Source organism: Lichenostomus cassidix, chromosome 3 (assembly GCF_008360975.1).
Source record: "Lichenostomus cassidix isolate B80296 chromosome 3, HeHo_3.0, whole genome shotgun sequence".
In the NCBI taxonomy this organism is placed as follows: domain Eukaryota; kingdom Metazoa; phylum Chordata; class Aves; order Passeriformes; family Meliphagidae; genus Lichenostomus; species Lichenostomus cassidix.
Genome location: NC_139483.1, coordinates 73,870,712 through 73,897,414, shown reverse-complemented (window position 1 = coordinate 73,897,414; position 26,703 = coordinate 73,870,712). Strand labels below are relative to the sequence as shown.

The 26,703-nt window shown below is 35.7% G+C and overlaps 1 protein-coding gene across 2 annotated transcripts; it reads left to right on the top strand.

The window, feature by feature from the left end:
* The first annotated feature begins 935 nt into the window (after positions 1 to 935).
* MANEA (mannosidase endo-alpha) lies at positions 936 to 18,902 on the top strand. 2 transcript variants are annotated; one of them, XM_085056320.1, is made up of 5 exons: positions 936 to 1,017; positions 6,202 to 6,794; positions 10,200 to 10,309; positions 12,613 to 12,689; positions 13,968 to 18,902. In XM_085056320.1, exons 2-5 carry the CDS (start codon positions 6,245 to 6,247, stop codon positions 14,602 to 14,604), a joined length of 1,374 nt encoding a protein of 457 aa, XP_084912446.1. In that variant the 5' UTR covers positions 936 to 1,017; positions 6,202 to 6,244; the 3' UTR covers positions 14,605 to 18,902. The 2 variants fall into 2 exon arrangements, with proteins under 2 accessions (XP_084912446.1, XP_084912447.1); XM_085056321.1 differs by lacking the exon at positions 936 to 1,017 and adding an exon at positions 1,720 to 2,691.
* Positions 18,903 to 26,703: the final 7,801 nt, after the last annotated feature.

The following is a 26,703-nucleotide window of genomic DNA, read 5'->3' as shown; positions in this document are numbered from 1 at the left end:
AGGATGGGAAAATACCCAAGCTCAGGAATATTCTCAATGCATCACTGTATTGGACAACCTACTCTAATCTAAAACACTGCCCTTATGGTGCAGAGGTGCCATAAACTGGACATAATTTCCTTACTGTGCCAAAAGGCTTGGAGGAAGTTGCGTTATATGAGTTTAATGTTTAATACACAAGATTGTACAGAGATTCACGCCCCAGGCTTTATACAGCCATTATTTGCCCATCTCTGCCCAGAGAAGGACAATGAAGCGGGTAAAGGGTCTGGAGCACATGTTCCATGAGGAGCAGCTGAGGGAGCTGGGGTTGTTTAGCCTGGAAGAAGGCACAGGGGTTAAAGGAGGCTCTAAGCAGGTCAGCCTCTTCTCCCAGGCTACCAGCGACAGGATGAGAGGACATAGGCTGCACGAGGGGAGATTCAGGCTGGACATTAGCAGGAATCTCTTCACAGAAAGGGCGATTGGGCACTGGAATGGGCTGCCCAGGGAGGCGGTGGAGCCACCATCCCTGAGGGTGAGTACGGAAAGACTGGATGTTGCCCTCAGTGCCATGGTCTAATTGACAGGGTGGTGTTCGGCCATAGCTTGGAGTCGATGATCTCAGGGGTCATGTCCATCCCATATTGATTCTGTGACTACCAGTTCGCAGCTGGGAAGCAACCAACAACCCGGCAAAGGCTTTTAAAGAACTGAAAGATTTTTAGGCCTTTCGGGTAAACAAAAAAAACCCAACCAAACAACAGAGGCAATTCTACAGCCCAGCGGAGGCCCGGGCCCGTTCAGCCGCCCCGCAGGTGCCTCGCTCCCAGAGGCAGGGGCAGCAGCCCAGCCCGGCTCTCCCCGCGGGATAACGATGCCGGGCCGCCGCCCGCCCCGCGCATGCGCCCCCGCTGGCGCACGCGCCGCCGCCGCCCCGCCCCGGCGCAGCCCGCGCGGCCCCGGCCCGGCCCGCGCCGCTGCCCCGCGCGCAACCCCGCGCGCCCTCCCGCCCGCCGGCCCCGGCCCTGCCTCCCGGTGAGTAACGGCGGCGGCTCCGAGCTGGGCAGCGGCTGCTCGGGGCTGCTCGGAGCTCTTCGGGGCTGGGAGCGGCCGGCACGGGAGGGGGCGGCGCCCGCCCCCGTCCGCAGCCGCTGTCGGAGGGGCCGCGGCGGCCCCCGGGCGGTGCCGTCCCTCCTCCCTCCTGCGGAAGCCTCGCCGCCCTCCCGCCCGCGGCTGATGCTCCTGTGGTGGCGGGGGCTGGCGCTTGGCTCCGCGGAGTGACGGGGCAGTGTGAGCGCTCGGAGCGCGGTGGCTTGCTCAGGGATGGGAGCGGCGCGGCGGGCTCGTTCCGCTGCCCTCCCGTGTTTTCGGCTCCTGTCAAACCGCCTGGCTCTCGCTGCCCGTGCTGGGAGCTGCCCCGGGTGGCTCCCGGCGAGGACGCGGGATGAAGGTCTCTCTCTTTTAATGGCCTGCAGCCTCTAAAGTTAGCTGTGTGTTTCCATGTGCTTTCAAGGCTGGCATGTTGAAGGCAAATGCTCGGATAGGGTGTACTGCTGGAGGCCCTCTGACCGCCTTTACAGCAAAGAATCCAGAAGGATTGTGTTTTGTTATCGCTGCTGTCTTTCTTAAATTCAAATCACGTTTTCTGTTTTCTGGTTGTCAGATCTCAAATACCTCTTTCTAAGTTGGGTAGACCAAAAAAGAAATCTGCTGTCATTGGAAGTGTTTAAAAAGATAGCTTTTTAGCATGCAAGCACAGCTATGAAGTGTCTGCATACCATATCTAACGTCTTCTATCTTTGATGATTTTCAAGGTATTTAAAAAAAAAGATTTTGAAAAAAGACTTTTCATATACAGACAGTTTTTGAGAAATGTCATGTTTTTTTAATGATAGGACTCATGAGGTTCTCACACATATGGTCAGCCTGTGTGGCTTTTGATTATTTGTGATGCCCAGGTCAGAATGTGCCATGTAAATGTCATGGTTTAAACACCCTTATCAGCCTTCAGTTTACAAAACCTCACCTGGTCAATCACTTAGGAACTAAGTTAATGTTTTTAGGTGCACATCTGCACTGTGGCTCCAGAATCAGGGCTTCAAGCTTCAGCTCTGTTTAGAGCTGATCTGACAGTTCAGAGTTTCCAGTTTTTTTGAGCTGGGAAAACTTAGTAGAAGGTAAACATAGATTACTTAGCTGAGAAGCTTTGACCCCTTCCATGAGCTACCAGCCTCAGTGACATCTGGATGACCTTACCTTTGATCAATAAAATCAGATTTTCAGAGCTCTCCTCTGTATTGCATTTCCATTTGTTATGAGTAAGGAACATCAGAGCAAAGAAATTACAGTATTTGCTGATTCTTACTAAATTAGATAAATCTGTTTTATCTGAACCTACTTTCTTGGCATTGCATATATCTCTTTTGCAATTAGTAAAACTGAAAAAAGAGACCCACTGGGCAGGGCATTGAAACCTGAGTTATCTGGCCAAAATTTTCTAATTAACCACCACTATCTCTTTCAACCACTTTTTTTTAAATTGTTTTTTCTTCTCTGACCAAAGAAACATCATTATTTGTGGAAACATGTCAGGAAAAATCTACATCTTTTTCTTCATAAAGTGGAAAGGACAAACAGAAGGTTTCCCTGCACAATAACTTAAGGATGTAAAAAGCAGTAGTGAGGGAGAAAAAAAAGAATCATTGTCAGGTAAGAGCTTGAGACATTTGATTAAGTTTGGAGAGCAGTTAATACTTCAGCTTTTTTCATAGACCCTTTTCTTTCTTCATTGAGGAGTTGTTTTAAGAATAAGAGCTGGTGATTATGCCTATTGTGATGAATTTCATGTTATTTATTACTAAAAAAACCAAATAAATTTGAAAAAGAGATGATCATGGTGGGATATACTTAGATGGATTTTGTGCTTTTAATTCTATATGGCAACTTACAAACTAAAAAGTAAAATAACTTTGTCGGTTTTTTTGAGAAGGGAACTGGATATTAAGGAAATACAGATTCTACCATTTCATGGTAAAACTTCACATTTTTCTCTTGTAATGAAGGAAACTAGTATCTGTATTCATTAAAGGAGAAACCAGTAGATGTCTAAACCAACTCATTCTTGCTTCTGACCTTTTACAGATGAGTTTTTTCTTCTTTTTAAATTTATTGAGTAGACAAGAGAAAGAGCCCAAACTGCTACCATTTTTGGCTGGTAGACCTATTTGTGTCAACAAACACGGAGTTAGGATCCAAAAGCTTCTGAGTCAGAGTAACTGTGCATAAGATCTTAACCTGCATAAAGCTGAAGTTATTTGGGCTGACTTTTTCCTTCTGAGAAAGTCAATTGCTTGTTAGATCCAAGTGCACCCAAAAAGTCCAAGGCAAGATACTGCCCAAGTCTATAGGAGTGACATGTACTTCAGGAAATTACAGTCAGACTTTAAAATTTGAATGTCCATGACAAATGCAAAATCACAGCCATGCTTTGTCTAATGACTGTTGAATCAGAAACGTATTCTTAAGGTTTTTCCACTCCCAAGGATAGACACAATGTCAGGCAGCTGCTTCACAGGGCATGTTTGCTCAGTCTGTTTTCCCAATATTGCTGTTCTGCTGTGGCACTTGCCTTGATGAGGGTAATTTATCTGTCACCATCTCTGAAAAGTAGATCTGGAAAAGATTAAATGACACATGAAGCACTGCCAACCTGTAGCTCTTCGATGCAGCTTTTACTGTATAGGTGTCTATGCCAGGTCTGAATTATGTTATCCCTGTTGAGAGTGACGTGTCACCAAAACAGAAGCTTTTACCATAGATATCACTTACTTGTTCTAGAAATTTTGCACGTTGATGCTTAGCCTCTGTATAAGCACAGTAGAAGTTCATAACATGCCATGGTAGAGCAGGGTCTGTCTCAGTGCTAGTCAAATGATAGTAAACAAGCTGCTCATTTTTAGTATACTTCAATGGTGAACATTCTGTTGAAAAAATACTTGTTGAAATAATAACATGAAGCACCAAGATCAATTCCTGACACTTCAGACAAATCACTTAATGACAGTGAAATCTTTATCTAAACAGGAGGAATTGAGTAGCAGACATGTCAGCGAAGAATAAAAAGGAAGTTTCTTCAATATGGAATAGGAAAACCCAAATGAAAGATCTTATGAGCATTCTAATTTTACACATTGCAGTCATTAATTCTTTTTCACAGAAGAGATAAAATAATTGCAGAAATAGTTTATCTTTGCAGTCTTGTATGTTGTTTAATGAAGATCACTGTCATCTGGGTTAAATTAAATGGAATACATTAATGTATTAGCCAGATGAAAAAACATTCCTTAAAAAGAAATCCTAACCTTTCAGAAAACTTCTGTTTGTCTAATCTGAAAATTGAGTTAAATTATGAGGTAGAGGTAGCATAATATACTAGAAAGACTGAAAAGATAATGAAAAATAGGAGTGGTTTGAGTGTATTTAAAGTTAATTTCGTATTAAAGTAAGATGTTCTGTGCTCCAGATAATCTCTGACAGAATTCTAATATAATGGGATGGATTGTTAGCCATAGAAAAAGAGCCCTGTAATTTGACGTAAAGCAATGTGAAATCCTCTAAGCATTTATGCTGTAAAACCATTTTCCATGACAGTAGCCAAACATATGGTTTCACAATCCAGTTGGGCAAAATGAACGACACAGTTTTCATAGTCTTGCCTTCCTCCGTCTGTTCTTTGTTGGCTTTAGTGCTGTGATACTCATTCAGCTGAGTCCACTCTCCAGCAAGGTAAAAGTTCATTGGGATTTTCATGTTGTTTATTTTTGAATTGTAAACAGAGTTTTGCTCTTAAAGTAAATGAGTGACCTTACTGTGAAAACCAAATGAATCCCAGAAGTAGGAACAGACAATAGGATAAATGGATTAATACTGGAAATGGAAGCAGAAGTATGCTTTGTAGCAGTGGAATACTGCAAATCCAATTCAGGCTCTATTGTTAAAAAGCATATTCTAAAATTCCTTATATAAAATTATCATAGGAGTAGCAAACAGCATGTTGTGACTACTGAGCTCTATGTTAATGCACTATAACATTGGTAGGAAACTTAAAGTGAAATGATTTATAAGTATTTTAAAATTACGTGTGTATATCTCAGTAAAATAAAATAAGATTCTAAAATTTGGAGGTCAGTGACAGGAATACAGATCACAGGTATGCTATGTCTAATGACCCTTGAATCAGAAATTTATTCTTAGATTTTCCAGTTTAGTGTTGTCAGTTTTATGCATAATCTTGTTCCACATAATTCTGTGGTAACCTAAATTTTCTTAATCCTATTCTCTTGTTCTCTTGTGATAGTGTTGAACAGGACTTAAAGTTATAAATAAAGTAATCAGATCTTCCATGAGACTTATTTTCTTCCCTTTACTTTCAAGGCACAAGTCTTGCTGTGTACCATTGGTCTTGTTTTGAATTTAGCACCGGAACACTCCATGAAGTGTCAGGCAGCTGTGACATTGTATTAAGTGGCTGCCAGCAGCTAACTTGCAGGCTTTCTGCTTGAGGTATATCCTTAATGCTGTGCTGTTTTTTGTTTATGTGATTCCAAAAAAAAAAAATAGAATTTTAGATCTGTAAAGCTGCAAAGCATTATGGTTTCAAATTTAATTTGCTGGAGTATTTTGTTAATGTACTGGCTAACTACACACAAAGTGGTTGGTCTGAAGCCAGTAAAAAGGTTAGTAAATGAAACCTGCATTCTGAACATAAGCTGTAGTTTTGTCATACCCCATTTTGTCTTTTACTCTTGTTCTGCTATGTTATTCTCCTTTCATGGCTTCTGCTTTTTTATTTTCTTTTCTTTATTATTTCTACTAGAATAGTACTTACAAAACATGATAATTCTGAAATAATGTAACCAGAATTTCCATTTCGTGGGATTTATTTGGGTTAGGATAACAATGAAGTTCAAAAGTAAAATCCTTTATAAAATATTTGAGTCCTTGGTGATAGAACCTCAGAATCTTGCATGTTCTCAAATAAAGAAATGGGGTTCTGTTTATGTACCCCACCCCCCACAAAGGTCTGATAGTTATGCAGTCAGCGTATGCATCACATTTGTCTCCATGCTATTTCTATTATGTAGAGACTTTATGAAGCATTTCATATTGTTGAATTAGGTGATAAGAAATCTGACTTGAAAATATTTGTCTTTTGCTCAGTTGCAGCCAAAATCCTTCTGTTGAGATTCTGAACTATGACATCATGGCAAGATTTCGCAGAAGAACGTGCATCATTTTGTTGCTTTTTATTTTGTTTATTTGCTCCATAATGATGGCTTTGAAGACTCTCAGACCTGACAGAGCTGGCTTTGGGGATCCATTTGGACTTGGTTTGTTGCCAGAGCTTCAACAACGGACCGTGCTGTTAGACAGTAAACAGAATTCCCTAAATAGGGCTCAAGGAGATACTGTAACACGTGTCAGTAATCTGCGTAGTATTACTGTCAATACTATGAAAGCATCTATGTCTCCAGTAAAAAAGCTGGACGAAGAGCTGTCTTCTCCTAATTACAACTTTCACATATTCTACTATACTTGGTACGGGAATCCACAGTTTGATGGTAAATATATTCACTGGAATCATCCGTTGTTGCCACATTGGGATCCCAAAATTGCAAACAACTATCCAAAGGGAAGGCATAATCCTCCTGAAGACATTGGGGCCAACTTTTATCCAGAACTTGGATCTTACAGTTCCAAAGACCCTACTGTAATAGAAGCCCATATGAAACAAATGCGTTCAGCTTCAACTGGTAATGAATGTTCATGTTTCAGCATGTTGTTCATTTATCCAGCCTTACATATGTGAATGAGCACAACTGAGCTATTCTATTTTTCTATGTAATTCAAGAAATGTTTTAAATTAGTAAATGTCTATATATCTCTGAGTTTTAACCCCCAAGTGAAACCTACATATTCAAAACTGTGTCTGATGAGTGTAACAGCCCAGAAACTTTGCTGTGTAATCCTGTAGGTACATGTTTTTCATTACTTACTGCTAAACACTGATAACATATATGAAAAATACAGAAACCTTTACTAGAGTATATTGTCTATGTATTTTATTTTTGGAGATAAATGCTTCAGTTTAAAGAACAGGTTTCAGTAAATCATGCTGACATGGTTAAGAAGCAGTCGGTCAAATATGAGTGGGTTTTTTTTCTCTGAATGCTGTGTGTGCAATACCAATTATGTATTAATTAGTTAATGTCCAAAAGTATTTGCTTTCAATACAAATTTATGTTCCCTTTTCCTAAATAAGATGAACTGTATACATAAGAATATTCAATGTATTTTTGGTGTCATTCCTTGTTGTTGGTCTTTGGTCCATAGTCCTTTTTATGTTAATCATCTTTAAAATAAGCAGTCATATAGGCTAGTATTAAACTCTAAACAGCTTCTGTAAATGTAGTTAGAGCAACATGACCAGAGCTCATAGCATTATTGACATTGCTAATCACCTTGTATTGAATCACCTTCATTCACCTAATCATTAAGGTTTAATGTGTTTATTATATTTTGATTAGTGGTATTTACTTGTATAGTGTTTACTTCTTGATTGTGTTATCTTCTGGTTTTTAACCTAACCTTTATTTTGTACAAGGGTTAATACAAACAGAAAATTTCTCACTCTCTTCAGTAGTATAACCCGATCAACAAGAGTAACAAGACTGTTGCAGAGAAATCTCAGATACAGATTGCAAATAAGCACTGTTTTAGTCTTACCTAAAGCAAAATAATGTGTGATAGTGTGATGAAGGCAAGAGGAGCACTTACAGCTTTAAAAGAATCTATGGTGTTTCTCATCCTCTTAATACAGATGTTTAAGAAAGCTGAACTGGTGGTGGGAAAGGTGCCAATTACTAGGAAAAATGCTTTGCATTATCAGTTTTCTTAGTAACTTCAGTTAGTTTTCCATTTAAAACTCAGCAATGTGAGTGAGTAGTTCAGGCTTCCTGTGACACTCTTTGTAACATTACTGATATTTATAAAGAGTCACTTTTTTCCTGCTGTTGGTCTGATTGATAGATTTCAGTACAATTGAATTTGTTCTCTTCCATGTGGATTTGACCAACATAAATCATCAACTTTTTGCCCTCAACTCATTACTTCAAATACCTATTTTTTTAAGAATTATACTTTGTTCATCTTTTATGTGCTGTGAGGCTGACCATTTACCATTGCTTCTTTTTCTCTCTTAGCCAGTGTCTCATCCATGACTGCATTTTACATTCTGTCAAATAATATTTTTTTCCAGCCATTTTTGAGGCTTTATCAAGGATCTTATGAAAAAAGTGTAAGTAGTTCTTTCAGCCAATATTGTCTGATGATCGAAGACATATAAAAGATGGGAGCAACACGAGTCTCATGCAGTGCTTTCTTGTATTCTTATATTTTACAATTCTTAAGTATTAATTTCCTTATATTTTACAGGTTAGTACAGTAAATATTATTATTGAGATTGCTTAGGGAAATTTATTTTTTTACACCAGCCTGTTTTTGTGGTAGTCCACTTTTGTACTTTTGTCTTTAGTTACTATTCTGGTTATAACATTCATGGCACTGTTTTCAGTGTAAAGTCCATCTTTTTTCTTTTTTTTTTTTAGACTCTTGAAGTGGTACATAACTATTTTTTAACCACAGGAAAGAAAATGTTAAGTAGTCTTTCTCAGGAAAAGACCAATGCAAATGTGAATTTAAGTTCCTTGATCAACAACTCCATCTCCTGATCTTTAACGTATTTCCTATAAAAGAAGGTCTTGTCAGATGTATTCAAGATACCCAGATTTGTTGCTGCTGTTCTGCTTGTCCTTTATAACTTATTCATTTGCATTTAGTCCCTTTCTTTTGTGTGAAATGAAAGATAATCTGATAAAATGCAGTAAATATTGCATTTTTCTTTCCCTGAGAAGGCTGTCTCTTGTGATAATCTGTTATTTGTGATTTTCTTTTTGATAAAATGTGGATAGAATGTGCCTAAGGGTGGTTGAACTCCCTTCTGTCTGTAGTGAGCTTAAATTTCTGGTTTGGATATTAGAAGGTGATCATGTATTCACTGTAATTTATGATTTCTTATTCCTAATTTTGGAGTTGTTTGTTGGAAATTGTTACTCAGAAATGTAATAATGTTAGTAAAGTAGATGGAATTTAGAATATATACTTCCCTATCTCAGTGACCTTATTTATGTGCTTAAACCATTACCTAGTTAAAAAGAACCACATTGACTTATTCTTCCATGTGTTTTAAATAGCATTGTTAGGAAAATATTTCTACATCAGTATTTAATGTATTTCTTTCAGATTTAGCTTCTTTTTGATACTGTTTCCAGCTGCACATCTAAAAGATCTAATTTATCTGACTGCATTCCATTTTAGAAGGAAAATTTTAGCCTTTATGAAGAGATATGTGTGCTTTTGCTTACTTGGAGACCATCAGAAAAATTTAGAATATGAAGACATGGTATTTGTTTTTTTTTTTCCACAGGACTAGTCACATCCTTAAATTATTGAGAATTACTCAAGCATTTCTGAAGATAATAAGTTTAAAAACTAATTTCACATGCTTGGAAGGGTGGATTACACCATAGGAACTGTACCAGCAAGAAAGAAGGTTGTGGGATTGTAGTCACTGCTTCTAGTATCAAATGCTTGTTTTGTAGTAGAGCCAGAGGTACAATGAGGAAATATGGTGGGGAATAAAGTTCCATAAGATAAGAATCTCTTTAATCACATGCATAGCCCTCATCTCTTGAGTGTTCTATAACCCATATATCTTGCTATTCTCTGGCTGTATTGTGGCATAGCTTTAATGCCTTAGTGGGGAGTACTTTTTTCCTCTTGTTCAACTTGAGGGTTGGAGTGCTGTGCTGAAGGGTGGCAGGGAACAGCTCTTAAGTGCTAGGCTTAGGGTGTTGAGCACAGATCTGTTCCCTTGACAAATGATCTAACTACTGTTTGTTTTGTACTCCTGTAAACAAAGAGAGGAGTTGAAATCCACTCTGAGAATACTGAGATTTTGTAGCTGATTAAAGAGTGATATGAGATTCTGGTTTATATTATGTAGATGTCACATCAATAATTGTAACTCATGACAATGTTACAGTATACATGTAATATGTTAAGCAACATGATTTAAAGCTCAGGTTTTGTATTTTCAGGTGTAATTGTGCTTTCGTGGTACCCACCGGGTATGGCTGATGAAAATGGAGAACCAACTGATGATTTGGTGCCAGTTGTTTTGGACTATGCACACAAATATAATCTAAAGGTAAAGTGTTTCTAGATGCATAAAATAGGACCAATTAGGAAAGTAAACCTTGCTATTATGCTATACTTCTTTTTGATCATGGAAGCCTTTGAATTGCACTGAACTTTGGTCGAACCTGAATAATATTCCCTAATAAGTAAAATAAATACTGTAATCTGCTTTATCTTGCATAATCTAAGGCATAGTGTTGTGGATTTTTTTTTTAAATTTCTTTTCAGGAAACAGATTTTAAAATAAGACATTAATGTTGTTTTCCAGTGAGTCTTAGGAGCTGAGGGAAGTATTACATGTTCCAAAATACTGTGAAATACAATGAGCTGTAAACTAAGGAGCTTTGAAAAGGGAGATAGGCTATCTTCATTTTTCATTATTTCATAACTTGCTAGTACCTGATCATAGAAGTCATGAGCAAGCATCTATGAGTAATAAAGAAAGATTTAGAATATCTAGTTTCAATGAATGTCTTTATTCCAGAAGGTACGAGGAACACTTGCCTTGGAGTGTTAAAGCCAGAGACATGCTGCTCACACTTTAGGGTTATTCCAGGGCGTGACAGGATAGAAAGGTTAAGTTACTGACTTCTTAAAATAGGCGAAATATCAAGTCAGTTAAAGATTACATGAATTGATCAGTAAAATCTTAAATTGTAGTTTGGTTTTGTTTATTTTTAGAATAAAACTCGTATTTTCCTTTTGTGATAATGAAAATGGGCATTTCATTTTAATCTCTCCAAGTAATAAATTCGAGTTTTCAGGTAGCTGCATATGTTTAATTTCTGGAGTGTGCTGTCTGTACTGTGTACTGAAAACACAGCTTGTTCATCTGCTGGGGTTTTAGTTCATCATGCAAGTTGCAGATTCTCAAGATAAATTTCCTGGCACTGGGGGTAACTGCAGGTTCCTTAGGAAGCAGGAGGAAAATAGGATGATTAAATTGGATACAGAATTTTGAAACTGTTAAAAATACTGTGTGATTTACATTATATGACGTAGCTTGCACTGTCTAATTATAAATTATTAGAAAGAAAGAAAAGGTATTGTCCTTGCCCAAAATTTTTGGATCATCTAATGGAGTTTGCGCTCAGCTAAAAGAACTTGTTAACATTCAAGTCTCAAATGAGTCAAGGCCAAATGAAATAAGCTACCAAGGAAAATACAATAATGTATAATAGTATGGTAATGATTGGAATATGGATGAAGCTGCTGTTACCACTTGGAAGAATTACTGGAATACAGATATTCAGTATAGATATTGCAGGAAATGCTACCTTCACTGTAATTTTTTTAAGCATTCTTGCACTAATAAGTTATTACAGTAAGTGTTAGGAGTCTCAGTAGACCAAAGCCAATATACAAAATACGTTTCTATTATGTCTTCTAAATAGAAGTCTGGGAGAAGATATGCCCTTTTGATTTGCCTGGTTTTGATAGTTGGAAATTAAAGATGAAATTATAGTACTCTTCAACCTCTACTGTCAGTCATAGTGATTTAGTCTAACACTGTTTTTCTATAGTTTCTCCTTAATAGAGAGAGAGAGATTGGCTCTGCAGTGGAAATTTTCTACTGTTTCAGAGTTGTCAAATACTTTATTAAATGCATTCTGCTCTAAAATTGCTTCTGAAAAACTTGTTGCTTTGATTAATGTAATGTACTCTTCCATGATTGTATATTTGAAAACGAATTCATTTTTACATTGGAATTCACGCGTATTGGTTAATCAATTCCATAAGCTGCAAGCTTGACATTCAGAGCAGTAGCAGTACATTGTATTAGATTTAGTTCCAAAAGCTTATTGCTGTTTATAAATCTATAAAATTTTAAATTAAAGTTTTCATATCCTGTATCTTAAAATCTGTTTTGACTGAAAACTATCCTTGGAGCATTAAGTTTAGCAGATTCAATGCATTGGTTAGAAATTAAATATTAAAATATTTCATTAGTTTACCAGTTCTTTGACATTCAAATAGATAATATTTGATTTTAAGTTTTAGTTTTTGTAGCTTTTTAAGTTTACTGAAGCATGGTTACCACTTACTGTAGCCTAGGGAAAACAAAAACAGCATTCTGTTTTTATGTACAAAAACCTAAGTATTTAATACCAAACTTCCCAGGATCTGAAGCTTCTAATCTCAGTAGTGCAGGAGTTGTATTAGGGTTGGATTATTCTCAGTATAGACTGATAAAATGTTTGGTCTATAAAGAATTATATTTTTTATGACTGGTACTTGCTTCATATAATACTCAGTGCCTGTGTATTCAATGGTATTTTACATTCATGTTGCTCTTACATTTTCATCTTTCAGGTCACTTTTCATATCGAACCTTACAAAGATAGAGATGATCGCAGCATGTACCACAATGTCAAGTACATCATTGACAAGTGAGTTCCTTCAGAATGGTTTCCCTAGGGGTTTCTTACATGCTGGTTTAGGGGACTTCTGTATATTATCTAAAGTTTGTAAGTATATGTAAGAATGTCTGCTGAGACTGAAGAGACCTGAAAGGAACTTTGTTCATATTCCAGTGGTGCAAAACTCAGTCTGTTTTTTAAATACCAAAATGTGAATTTTACATGGATTCTCAAATATAAATTGCTTTCAACATTCATTAATGTCACAAATTATACTTTAGATTAAAGCAGATACTTCAGATTAGTTAAATAATGTATAAATTAAATTAAATATACATTTTGATAGTGACCAACTAGCAGAGCTTTATTGTGTTGACCTCTAATGATTTTAATTTATCTTGACAAATTCTGTACAGCTACTAGTTGTTTTGCTTATCAGTGCTGCTTAGACTGTCTTATTTTGTACTGAATTAGAGAACTGCCCTTCAGAGGAAAGTAATAACTGTAGAACAGTTGGACACCAAGTTACTGTCACAGTTAATCCCAGCCAGCAACTAGGTACACCAGCTGCTGATTATTTCCCCTCTCACACCCCAGTACCGGAGGAATGAATCAGAAAGAAAAGATAGACTTTGTGGGTTGAGATAAGAGCAGTTTAATGATTGAAACAAAATGGTATTATAGTAATTATGCCAATAGTATTATTAAGAATGTTAATGGAAAGGAGAAGGAAAGAGGATAACAGAACCCAAGACAAATTGCCCATCACCTACAGAGCAGTACCCAGCCCAGCCCTGAGCGATGTTCAGCCCCCTTGCAGGTAGTTCCCTCAGTTTATATATGGGCATGACATTCTGAAGTGTGGAATATCTTTGACCAGTTCAGTTCAGCTACCCTGGCCTTGCTCCCTCCCAGCTTTTTGTGCAGCTCCTAACTGGTAGAGCATGAGACACTGAATAGTCCTTGACTTAGGGTAAGCACTGCTTAGCATCAGGCAAAACATCAGTGTGTTATCAATGTCATTCTCATGCTAAATTTAAAAAAACACAGCACTGTACCAGCTACTAGCATTAACTCTGTCCCTGCCAAACCCAGGACTGTTACTAATTTGTAGTAATTTAAAGGTTCTTTGAAGCATGATTGTTTGACACTGTGGCAAACACTGGACTGAAAGTGGATATGAATTGCTGTGTTTCCAAGTCCCTGCCCTTTTTTAATTAGTTTTTAGGAAAAGTGTTCAGCTCAGATTGTACAACAGTATTTTCCAAATGACAGATTTTGTCTTAACGATGCTTGTTTGCTTTATAGATATGGAAGCCATCCAGCCTTTTACAGGCATAAGACCAGCACAGGCAGACTTCTTCCCTTATTTTATGTTTATGACTCTTACGTAACGATTCCTGAAATATGGGCAAATCTGTTAACTGTTTCTGGATCCCAGAGTATTCGAAATACTCCGTATGATGCGTTATTCATTGCACTTCTTGTAGAAGAAAGACATAAACATGACATTCACAGAAGTGGTTTTGATGGAATGTACACGTACTTTGCCACCAATGGCTTCTCCTTCGGCTCATCTCATCATAATTGGGCAAGTTTAAAAGCCTTTTGTGACAGTAACAACTTAATGTTTATTCCAAGTGTGGGGCCAGGTTATATTGATACCAGTATCCGACCATGGAACAACCACAACACCCGGAATCGTGTCAATGGGAAGTACTATGAGACTGCCTTCAGTGCAGCCCTTCTGGTGAGACCAGAAATTATTTCCATTACATCTTTTAATGAATGGCATGAGGGGACTCAGATTGAAAAAGCTGTCCCTAAACGGACTGGACAGGTGGTTTACCTTGATTATAAACCCCATAAACCGAATGTTTACCTAGAGCTTACTCAGAAGTGGTCTGAGAAGTACAGAAAAGAACAAGAGCAGTGGCTTATGTGAGCTGTCCCTAGTGCTGTCGTTTCCTAATGCATTGACTATATTGAGAAAGAAATTGAGAGCTGAAGAATCTGTTATTAGATGTCTTTATTATATCTTTTGAATGTATACGCACTACTACTGAATTTTAATTTTGAAAAGTAAAAAGATTATGAGAATATTGGCAATTCTGTCTTACTGGATATTTTAGTTCAAAAATATTCAGGGAAATCTGTTTGTTCAGTTTTGTTTATTTTTTAACTTCGCAACTTGCATGCTGAGCTTTCAGAACATCTGCATGGGATAACTCTACATGACCAAAGCATAACAAAATTTTTGGCACAGTTCCTTCCTTCCTTTATTCCTGTTGTTGTGTTTCTAATGAAACTGATGATGTAGTTTAATTTTTTATCCTCATAGCTTCTTGCAGGATGCATGTCTATAGTGTGTGGAATAATCTAATGCTTTGCACAGAGTTCTTGACACATGATTAGCTTGTGGTTAAAGCACTGAAGAGGTATGTGTGATGTAACACCGCTGGGTTTTGTTTAAAAAATCCAGCATTTGAAAGAAAGTTCCAAAGAACTGCTGAAAGATTTCTAGTTTACTTACATTTTTTCTGTTTGGTACATGGTATAGACTGTTACAGATTACTGGATACTGATCAGGAACAATTTTCTTCTATTACTTTGAATTTAAAAAATTAGAAATTTTAATTAGAAAATATTTTTGGAGGGGAAAAATATCCCTAAAGATGCAAAAAAATTATTAAAACTTCCATTGCTACTTATTTTCTGCTAATTGACTGCAGACACAGATCTGGTGTGGTTTTTTAAATGTTTAAAGTTTCTAAACCAAGTATCTTACTAGTTCTACAATAATTGTAGGAAATACGTTTTTTTTGTCTGATTTAGGAGCAACCTAGTTTGGTAGATATGAGAGCAACTACTCATTTGTATAATTTGAAGTCTGAGATTTCTCTTTTTCATCTAGTCCATTTAGTTATTCCAGGATTCTGAACTGCAGATACTAAAATCTTGCTGTTACTCAGATAAGCACCTTACCAATGCTTCCTGTAAGACTGTGGTGTGGCTGGAAATGAGTATTTTCAGTCCTAAGAATCTCACCTGTCAAATGCTGTGATTTTTAACTGGCATTTTTTATGAGGTTTGAATGGTTCAAGTCACACAGACATACCTCTTCATCAGTACTTTTTTTGGGATTTTCATAGAATTTTGTAACAAAGCCCTAAACTTTGGAGTAGTAGAAATTGCAGTGTTTTGTTTATTTGCAGCAAGTGTTTAATCCTAGCAAATTGAATTCTTTCTTAGTTATTTTATTTTTTTAATCTATATATAAGGTGCTGATCCTGTGTTTTATTCCATATGCTGAAATTGTTGTGACCACTAGTAACAATTAGAATTCCATTGATTTCAGCAGAACCCATGAAAATTACTGTCTTTACTCAGATCTCACTGTAATCCATCCATTAATTGGTAAGCTGAATGTGAGCACTTCATTAAAACAAACCAAACCAGTATGTTTTTTCCCAGAAAACTTTGTCATTCCAAATAAATATAAACCAGTTACCACTATAATTTTCTAGTGTTTTTGTGGTATGAAGAAGGTTTGTTGCTATATCTCTTACTTATTTACAGTTTAGTTTTCTTGTCATTTCTCTGCAGTTGTTCAAGCAATGAGGTGTCATCTAATGCCCTCAGCTGCTTGAAAAAATACAGAAATTGGATGGCAGATAAATAACCTGGTGTGTTGAAGTGTGCCTCTAGAGTTACTGGAGTCTTATTAATCTCTCTTCATATTTTTTGTCTTTTCCTACTGCATTACTGTGAGGTCTGAAATGCCTCTGAAAGAAGTGTTTACTAATGTTTATATTGTTTTGCTTATACTCAGGTGGGTAAACTGACAGATATAAGCATGGCCACAGTCAAAATATAGTGTCTGAGACATAAGAAGCACTTGTTAGACTTTTACCACTTCCAAGTTAAATACTTCCTTTTTTAAGGAATCTGATACTACTTACTTTACTATAAATCCCTTAAATAGCTGTACATAACTGGTTTTTATAATTCTTTGTATTTTGTGCTTTTACAGCCCAGAGTCCATAGATTTATTTTAAATGTGAGGGAACAATTACATGTTTTGCGTATGTTATAAAAAAATCTTCTGAAATCAAACCTTTTGAAAGGACAAGTCTCTTTGTTTTCCCTTTGCTTAAACTTTTGTCATCCAGTGGTCTTTTCTCACTGTAGTTATCTGAGCACTTTACTGGTCTTGACAACTTTGCACTCACCTTTCAGCCCTTACTTTCTCCTATTGGTAGTTTATTTTCTTTTTGACTATGAAAGTCACTCCTTTGTTGCTGTGTATAGAAACATTTGAAATTTGTTGTAGGATATTGTACAACTGAGGTGATCTGTCTTGTTTAAAATAGAATTTGTGGTAACAATGTAATGGATCTTCATTACTCTGAAAGACTTTTGTAATTGCTGTAAATGTATCTTTTAGCCCTTGCCATGAAGTGGTTTGGGCCATGGCACACTGATGTCTAATGGGACCTTCGGAGGAATTTACAGAATTTCTGTAGAAAAGAATGAAAATTAAGTGCCTAGAAATTCATCACCCCTGAACACTTGCTGTATTTTTATGTGCTTGATGTGTTTGAAAACAGGAATATGCAGCCTCACATCATGTTTCAGAGTTGAGAATTTAATTTGATGATCCTAAGGAAAGCTGATGGAAAGGAAACCCCACCTGCCTGACCCATACTTTCTCTGTACTTAAAGCAAATCAGTGTGCTGCTTCTTTTTATAGGGAGTGGAGAGTTTTGCTTATGGACTGTTGCTGCAGTTGTGATACTTATTTGAAATTTGAGTGAAAATAGGTCTGGGGAAAGGATTTGTACAAATGCAAAGGAATAATATTGTTACAAGGGCACAGTTACTGGGGCAAGGGAGGAGAAAAGTGAATGTATTTAAAAAGGTAGTTGCTCCAAGCTGTAATATTACAGTAGGGTAAAAAAAGGGGACTCCAGTGTGCAACCAAAATTGAGAGGCAGGGAAGAACATTTGTAATGATTTTGAGGCTTGAAACAGGTTTAAGGAATCACCAGATATTCCTTTCACTTCGGTGTCACACCACTTTTACTTCTTGGCCAACTGAAAAAAATACTGTAATGATTGTTTTTAATATTTTTTACACTGATTAAATGCATTTGACTCATCTTGTTATGTTATTTCATAGAATGATAAAGTTTTAAAAGAGATCATGCCATGGTATGCCCCTGCAAATACAGAAACACCTGAAGTAATCCATAACATACTACTGACTGAGTATCCCCAGGGAGTCAATGGTTTCTAGACAAGTAGTGAGTCTTTTTAGTAAAAGAGAACATATTTTCAAAAGAAAATCTATAGGCTCATTTCTCCTTCTGTCAGTTATGATCAAGTAAATTGTTTTAGTTTTGTGAGCTGTCTCAGAACTGAAGCTTAATGCATCAACTCTGAAATAAGAATATGTATTAAATCTTGTATAGTAGTGCATGTTTCTCAGATATATAATCTTGTACTGAATTTTGTGGGAAAACACGTGCTGATGCTGTTACTATTTTAGTGGCAAGCTGTAGATTATTGTGAATATGGTTTCTGTACTGATGTTCATCATATTTGTCTAGTGCATTTCTTTTGAGAGGCCAACGATGTGTCTCTGAAGAGTTTGTTGAAGCAGAAGGTTCTTCAGTGAAAACATTTTTGTTATAAAACTTGATATGTATGTGCTCTGCATAGTTTGAATTAACACATTTCCCACATGGTTCTCGGATTCAGTTGAAAACATTGCACAGGGGTATTTTCAGCACCATGTTGCCAGTAAATGAATCTCTGGGCACATGGATAAGGACTTACTGTGATTTAAGGCACTTTTTTCTGAATCTTAGGAACCTAAAAAGAGGAAATAAATAATTTATAAACAAATTATTTGCCACTTAATATAAGATGAAAGTCTTTTTCCCAGATCTACAAGTACTTGTCTTCATCTTTCTACTTGGTTAAGATTGTGTCAATGTTTCATTTCTTTTTGTCTTCTACTTTTGACCAGCATGTTAAATGTCCTATAAATTTCTAAAGTGACTGTATTTCCAAGATGGCATAATTGGAATATTCAGTAAAGAGAATCTACAAGATTAGTGACATGGCAGAAAAGTCTAATGTGAATTTGATATTGTATAGGTCAATTTGTTGTGAATGAATAGTGATCTTTGAAATGCATTGAACACAAATAAAAAATACATTTCTTTTAATACCATACATGGCTGTGACAAAGATGAATTTGCTTACATAAAAATAAAAAAAAAGTGTGCATGTCTATTTAGATATATGCATATACTTGAAGTCATTATTTTTAAAGTACTAGATCATTGTAATAAAATTACAAACTAGATTCTGCTGCTTTTAAGTAGGCAATGGTTTTAATTCCCTATGATACTTACAGAAGACCCCTTTTTTGCTTATGATTGCTTTCATGATCAATAAATATATGTCCAAAAATTGTGACTTTTAAAGGAGTGTGTGATAGTGGGATCTTTTAATAATACGAGTTTTGAAAGTTAATTTTTATTTTTCTATCACTATGTGTATGTAGAATTTAATTAGACTGAAAACAACAGGCTTATCACAATTTTTTTTAAATGGACAATGCTCTTGAAGTTTTCAGGCCTAATATTGCATCTTATTAGGTTGCTGAGTTCAACACTGCGGAGTGTTGCAAGTGTCTTGAGTCCTGAGGTACAAGTGTAGGTTGACAAAGTAAAACTGAAGTTTGCAGTTCCTACTGGGATTTAGGACGGATATGCACCCAAATAATTAGCTTTGCAGGAGAATGGTTTACAGCTGATTACAACAAAAGGGTGAATGAAATATTTGTTGCATTCTGATAGCATGTTGTGCTGTTCACATATAAAAAGTCTGGAAGGTAAGCGTTGCCATTTTATTTTTCACAGCAATGTGAAATTACCTCCTTGGTGTTTGAAAAATGTGTTGTGTTATTCCAGCAAACTAATTACACTGGTATGAAAGAAATTAAAGCTAATTCACACACATAGTATTGTATTTCTGTACATGAGTAAAAAATATTTTAAAATGTATAATCATTTTGTATTTCTTTTGGTGTATCACATTGTGACTCTCTCCTATAGTTAAGGTATTTTGCTCTACAATGCAACAATTTGTTGAAAATTTCCTGTCTCAGGAAATGCAAAAGTTAATCAGCAGAAAGTCTATTTGAAATTTGAACTTATGCACATACCTGTAATGGATACTTTACTAGGAGACTTCTGAGAAACTTCTGCATTTTAGTAGATAAAATATCTTACAGGGTATTTCATGCCACTTTATGTGAATTTAGTAGAAAGAAGAACAAGATAACAAAGAAAAAGTATTTGTTGCCTCCTGTTTATCTAATCTGATCAATTTCTGTGCAGTAAATGGGATGTATATTCTATACATTATTTATGTGAATGATAAATAAGAAAGACTAGGCTACATTTATGTTTGTTTACTTTAGCTGGGCAGTGTAGATGGAGGAAACTGATACAACAAAAAGCACCTATAGCTTTCATTTTTATACTTCAGTTTAGTTATGTTTTTAAACGACATAAGTAAACTGTGAAAATAATGGAATATTCAGAAGGTTACTACAATATTTTTTTTTTAAATTTGCTGATCCAATCTAGTGATAGGTTAGGAGTAAAGGTGTGTTGTAGCTGTCATAATTGTTTCAGTGTTTTTCGAATAGAAAAGTACAGTCTGTTAAGGTAGAGTCAAGAAAGAAGTAACACGTTATTGTACACTGATGATATGACAGAGAGTGATGAGAATTCTTATTAGTATATTCCATTATTGCTACTATTCACAGCTGGCATAGCACATTCAGAACTGAGGAAGTTTTTTAAGATTGATTTTGATCTTAGAATATATGTGTGCAAATATAAGCACAAACTTTTTTTTCCTCATTTCTTTGTGAGAAATGCAATTGCAATGCCGGAAAACTCTAGTGCAGTTTTAATCAATTTGCAGATTTGTGTTTGTCAGTGTTTGTGGAGTGATCCAGAGTGGCTCACTTCCTGATCCTAGCAGTTAAGAAGTGTGGATAGTCAGAAGTTATCAGAGTATTCAAGTTCATTTCCTATGGTCTTTTATCTAAAAATATGGGTAAAAATCTACTGAATTTTTCAAATTCAGAACATTTTAAAAATGGTTAAATTAAACTTTTCAACATAGATTATAATACAGCAAAAGTATACACAAGCTGACTAAAATCCATTTTGGAGAAAAATAAATGTTTTATCAGATAATCTTGATGCCTGCTATTGCATTCAGAGCTGATTTACCACTTTTAGAAAAAAAGTTTGGTTTTTAAATTGAGTCCCTTCTCTAGTTAAGGTATTTAAGACATTTTTATTTAGTTAGAATAGATGTTTTAAAGAACCTTGAAGAGCTGAATTGCTAGCTCTCCATAGAACCAACACAATGACAGGTGGTTTTGTTTTTTTTTTTTAGGGGTGTTGGTTTTTGGTTGGTTTGTTTGTTTTTTTTTAATACATGGAAATGAGCACTATGTATCTGACAGCAGGACCTTGTCTTCAAAGCTGGTTTTATAACTTGAAGTCATTGCTATGGAAACACAGCACAATCTCTCAAGACTAATTTCTCAAACTGCAGTGTGATTCAACAAATAAAGAACCAGCCATAACTTTAGTTGGTTTTTAGAATACTAGTGGAAAATTAGGCTGTTGGTTTGTTGTGATTTTAATGGAAGTTTCTTGGAAAATTCTTATATACTATGGTAGAAAATACTTTTGTCATAAAGCTAAGGTTGATTGTTCATTAAGATCAGATAGCCAGTTAATGTTTGATAAGTATGATTTTAAATATGCTGTATGTATTTCAATAATACAATATTCCATAATATCATTGCCACTAATCAAAATTATTTAAGAACGGTGAATACTTGTTATAAAGGGGAAACACCATGGCTCTAAAGAAGCTATTAACCTCAGAAAGCAATATTAATCAATGAGAAACAATACTAATATTTTTGCAGGGGAGAAAAAAGTTGTTCTGCAGTCCTTATTTTGTCTCATGTACATGATTCTTGGTGAGTATACAAATTTTATTCCAGGTGAGTGTAGAATCTGCTTTGGAAAAAATGAAATAAATTCTGGAAATACAACTGGTAAATCGTATTAGTTGTACTCCTAGCATACCAAAAGTACGTATGCTTTGGTATTTAGGTCCAACTTCTGGCTGACCAACTTTCTGATCTACTACCAACACTTGGAATTTGTTGCATATATTGGTGCATTTTTTTAAAATGAAAACAGTAGAGAACAAGCACAAATCAAAATTTTAAAATTCCATTGCAGTAACATGACATTGAAAATGGTAAGTTGCATAGAAGGGAGGAAAGTAGTTAAGAGATGTCAAAATTATAAAATGTCTGGAAGCTTTATGCAGGCAATATAACCACATTGAGATTATTACACCAGTCAAGATTTTTAAGAGGCCTGGAAGAAGTTCGTGTAGTTAAACAACAGGAAAAAAAAGTACTAGAAAGAAAAGGTGTCTTTCAAATGCAGATTCTGTGTAAATGATCAAACCAGAAAATAGGTAAGTTCTGGCATTGACTTTTAAGCTAAAAAAAAAAAACAAAACCTACTAAACTTAAAGGAACAACTTCCTAAACCTAAAATTAAAAAAAACAAACTTCCCCCAGCCATCTGTCAGAAGTAAATATAGCAAACCATGCTAGGCAAGACTTAATACAATATAAAGGAAAAAATAAAGGATTTCTAAGACCTACATACTAGAGTCTTCATTAATGAATATTTCTAAAAGAGCACAAGCAGAAGAAAGCTCATAGTATGCTAGTAGTGCTGGCAGATAGCAGAACAGCAAAAAGATCTTTAAAAGATCCTTTGGGTCTTTGATAAGGCTGTAGTAGAGAAGTTTAAAGTGTTTTGTATCTCTGTTTATTAAAGAACAGGTTAGCGTTTACCATGCTGGATCCAGTATTGGTAATTAATCAAGGAATATCCTAAGCTGAAATTCATACAAGTGATCTTTTGACTGGATCTATAAAACAAACAGCAATAAATCAGTCTCAATAGTACTCATTCAGGGGTTTTCAAGGAACTCAAGTATGAAATTCTTAACAATGTGAATACTTTGTTGTTTAAATTAAGGGTAGGCAAATGAAGGGAGGGGGACAAATGTATAAATTTTGAAAAGACTTGGAGGAGGAATGGTTGGAACTGCAAACAAGTCTGAAATCCATCCTTGATCAAAATAATAGTAAGAATAGACATTTAAGATAGGTGTATTGAACAATATTGATGTAGATTTTCCAAAGCAATGTCATGCACCACAAATCCATTACATTTCTGAAAGTGTAATTAAAAATGTGGTCAAGGATGATAAATCTTCCAGCAAGGTACTTGGCCTTCAAAAGATTTGAAAAAGCTAAATTGTTATATAAGTGGAGGGAAGAATTTTCAATAGATTACTTGCCATTAAAAGCTAAGAAAGAGATTATAGAAATACTAAACTTTTGTAGAAACAGGTAGTTGTTAGGTCCCAAAGAAATCTGTTGTGGCATTTGTGCTGTTGAGAAAGCCATTTAAAAATATATTTGCTAGTGCTAAACAATTTTTGAAGATAATCAAAATCAAAAGCCTAATTATGTAACAGTAACAAATTGGGTGATAAAAGATCTGGAAAAACAACGTTGACAGATGGGTATGAGTACAGACTATGCATACACAAACCTGTACTACTTTATAGTGGTCTCCTACTGCTTAAAATGGAGATTTGTTTGTTCATTTGGTTAGTACTATAAAAAAAAGTAGTAAACAACAGATAGTAACCAAAAAAATGGTAAACAACAAATATCAGGAAAGAAAATTGTAAATATCGCTATACCATTGCATAAACGTGCATTGTGCTTGTGTCTAGAATACTGGTTATCTGTCCTCTCTTTTAAAAAAGACCTGAAAAGATACATGGAAAGATTACAGAAATCAGAGTAAGAGAGCTTTGAACCAAGGAAAATGTACTTTAAAAATACTCGGCTTCAAGAAAAATTGTCTTTCAGAAAGTGCTGGTAGACTAAAATCATTGCATGTAGTAGAGAATAATAACCTTTTTCTGTTCCTTATACCAAAGTAGGGTGTCTAATCAAATTTTCAGAGAACGCATTTAAACAAAGAAAATGAAGGTTTTTTTTTTTCACCATTATAGTAAAATTCTCAAATGTACTGCTACGGGATACTGTGGAAATTGAAAGCGTAATAGGTACAATATCACAATAGCATTGGTCAGACTTCATTAGCAGGGTGGTGCAGATTCCAGGTTTGCCTCAAAAAGTCTCTAAACAGCTGATGTTCAGAAAGCGACAGAAAGTATTTTTGGAAATAAATTTGATTTCCATATTGTTTTGACTTATGTATGAAAATCAGAAATGTCTTCATCTGTTTCTGAAATTGAGAAGGATGTTCATATTTGAAAGCAAGAAACTGATTTAGTGGCAACTAATTAATATTTCTGGGTTTTCTTCTCTCTGTATGGTTGAATATTGCTGGCTTTAAACTCTGGAAGATCATAGTAGTAACCCTTCATGCTATGCCAAACTAATGCCATTTATTCTTGAAGATATTAAAGGATTATGATGTTGCTGCTTATCTGTCATGAAAAATAAACCCCAGAGGGTCTGGAGATAGACCCCAGATACTGCAGAAAAGTTCAGGCTGCCTCTGTGTAGCTTCTTTAGCCTGGTGCTACAGATGATCAGTTTGCAGCAAGTTTTGGAGCTTAGCAGAGACACTCTGTGGCATTAGGGGCCTTTGAATAGAGAGTATAGATGTAAAGAAGGAGAGAATCAGAGCATTAATCATAGGGCTTCCAGGGCATTCAGCACAGAAGACTGTAATTTGATAAATATGTAATCTGCTTTGTAATAACCCCCTAAATTTCGGTTTAGCAGTGGGGAACCTTGTACAAGTTAATGACCCTTTTTCCCTATATACCCATTAATGTTTATATATTGAATTTCACCTGCAAACTGGCCTGTGTCTACTCCTAATTCATGAAAAGAGGAAATAGATTCTTTAATCATTATGTCAGAACTTTTTGGACTGCTCATGGCTAGTTACCACTTACGACAATGCTAGGTAAGTGACTGTGGAATCCCTTCTAGGAGATTTTAATGTAAAATAAAACATGACTTAAACTTTCTTCAGCTATTTTTGAGGTGACAAACTCTATTGAATTAATTCAGTGGGAGTGGAAATAGGTTAGGTCTTCATTGGAGCACAGCATTACTCGAGCAATGTGAGACTATTAATGTGTTGTGAAGTAGCAAATTTTTAATATGGGATGTTTTCAGCCATACTTCTTATTAATCTAATGGCTTTTTAATTAATCTATAAAACCTAATGATTAGGCTATCAATTTACTATTTAGCAAGTGTGTTCTCCTGAGTTTAAATATTTCTTTGTTCATTATAGTGATCTACAGTTTCTTTTATTTGTATCAGGAAGGAAAGAGGGATTGCACGTCCCATAGATGCATCCTGAATATGTGAAATACATAGGAGTATAGGGGGGATATAAAAGGGTTGTTGATAATTTCATGCAGATTAATTCATACTTTTATCTCTCTGAAAATGTAATGCTTAAAACAAATTTTCTCCAGAGTAGTGTGCTACTAAATATGGTACAACCAAATCTGTTCAGTAAACACATAAACAATTCATGATACTGAAAAAAATTACTCTTTTTAATTATATTTATATTGTCCTCTACATTTTTGACAAATTATATGATTCTATGTTCACGGGTACTTAGACCTCTTTTTGTAATTTGAAATCTTAAGTACATTTCTGTGCCAAGTCTGTATTGATGAAAAAATGTATCAAAATTTTAATTCTAAGATAAATTGAAATACATCAAAAACCCATTAGAGCTAGCTTGCAAATTTTTCATACTTAGCATGATTATAAAAGTTTTTTCCTCGGCCAGAATTCAGCCATCAGTTAAAAAACCTATGATAAGAAAGTGAACAAGCAGAGAATGCAGAATATAGGGGGTTTTGTTCCTTTTTTCTGCCAGTGCTTGAAACCTGCAATACTGTCATATGATGCAGAATTTGTGTGCTCAGCCCTGCACAACCAATATTTCTTTAGTTGAGATTAAAATTTTAATCCATAGCATGTACAGAGCATTAGAATGTTAGGGCCTATTTGTGATTTTTGAGCTTTGGTTTAGGCCCTCAACAGATTTCCCAAAATCTATTAAAATAATAGAGAAGCTAGCAGATGTGTGATAAGAATACTTAACATGCTGTGTACATAAAAGCATGACAGCAACAGCTAAAAAGCACTTTAAATGAGAACAATGATAAATTGAACATATGGTGTCAATAATCTCAATATGTAATGTGAATCTAATGCTAGCAGAGATGTATCAGTGTAAGATGTGTGGAAAATTTTAAGTCTAGTTCTGAAATGTTGGGGTTTTTTTATTATTAACCCCAAATCATGACATTATAGAGATGTTATGCTATTCATAAATGTTCCCCATAAGCGCTTCCCCATCTCTCTCCATCTTTACAGGTGTATATTTTATTGCACCACAGATGCAGAAAAAGAGCTACATAATATCTTTCGGAGAGAAAGGGTAATTTTTTTTTTTTTTAATTTGCATGGGACTCAAGATACAAGATTCAGTTCCCAGCTGTGTTACAGTAACTTTCTGGCTGCAGGCAATTGCCTTAGTCCCCAGTGTGTAAAACAGAAGTAATATTCCATATCTATTATGATCTAGCTGTCTGATTTATTCAGTTGTCAAAAGCATTTTTTTCAGGCAAAGACAGTTGCTTACGACGATTTGTGTGCAGAGCACAGAGGGTACCCTGTCACTGTCACATGCTTATCTAGATGCTGCTAAAACAAACTGTCTTCATAAACTGAAATCTCAGACAGAGCTTTCTTCTGGGAGGTGCCTTATGTTTCCGTTTCCTATGTAGAGCAGTTAAAGTTTAGCTTTAGATGCAG

Excerpts from the sequence above, each read along its gene's own strand:
- MANEA (XM_085056320.1), top strand. The coding sequence starts at position 6,245 with ATGGCAAGATTTCGCAGAAGAACGTGCATCATTTTGTTGCTTTTTATT. Across the intron at positions 6,795-10,199 it reads AATGCGTTCAGCTTCAACTG|GTGTAATTGTGCTTTCGTGG; the intron begins GTAATGAATGTT and ends TTGTATTTTCAG. Across the intron at positions 12,690-13,967 it reads GTCAAGTACATCATTGACAA|ATATGGAAGCCATCCAGCCT; the intron begins GTGAGTTCCTTC and ends TTTGCTTTATAG.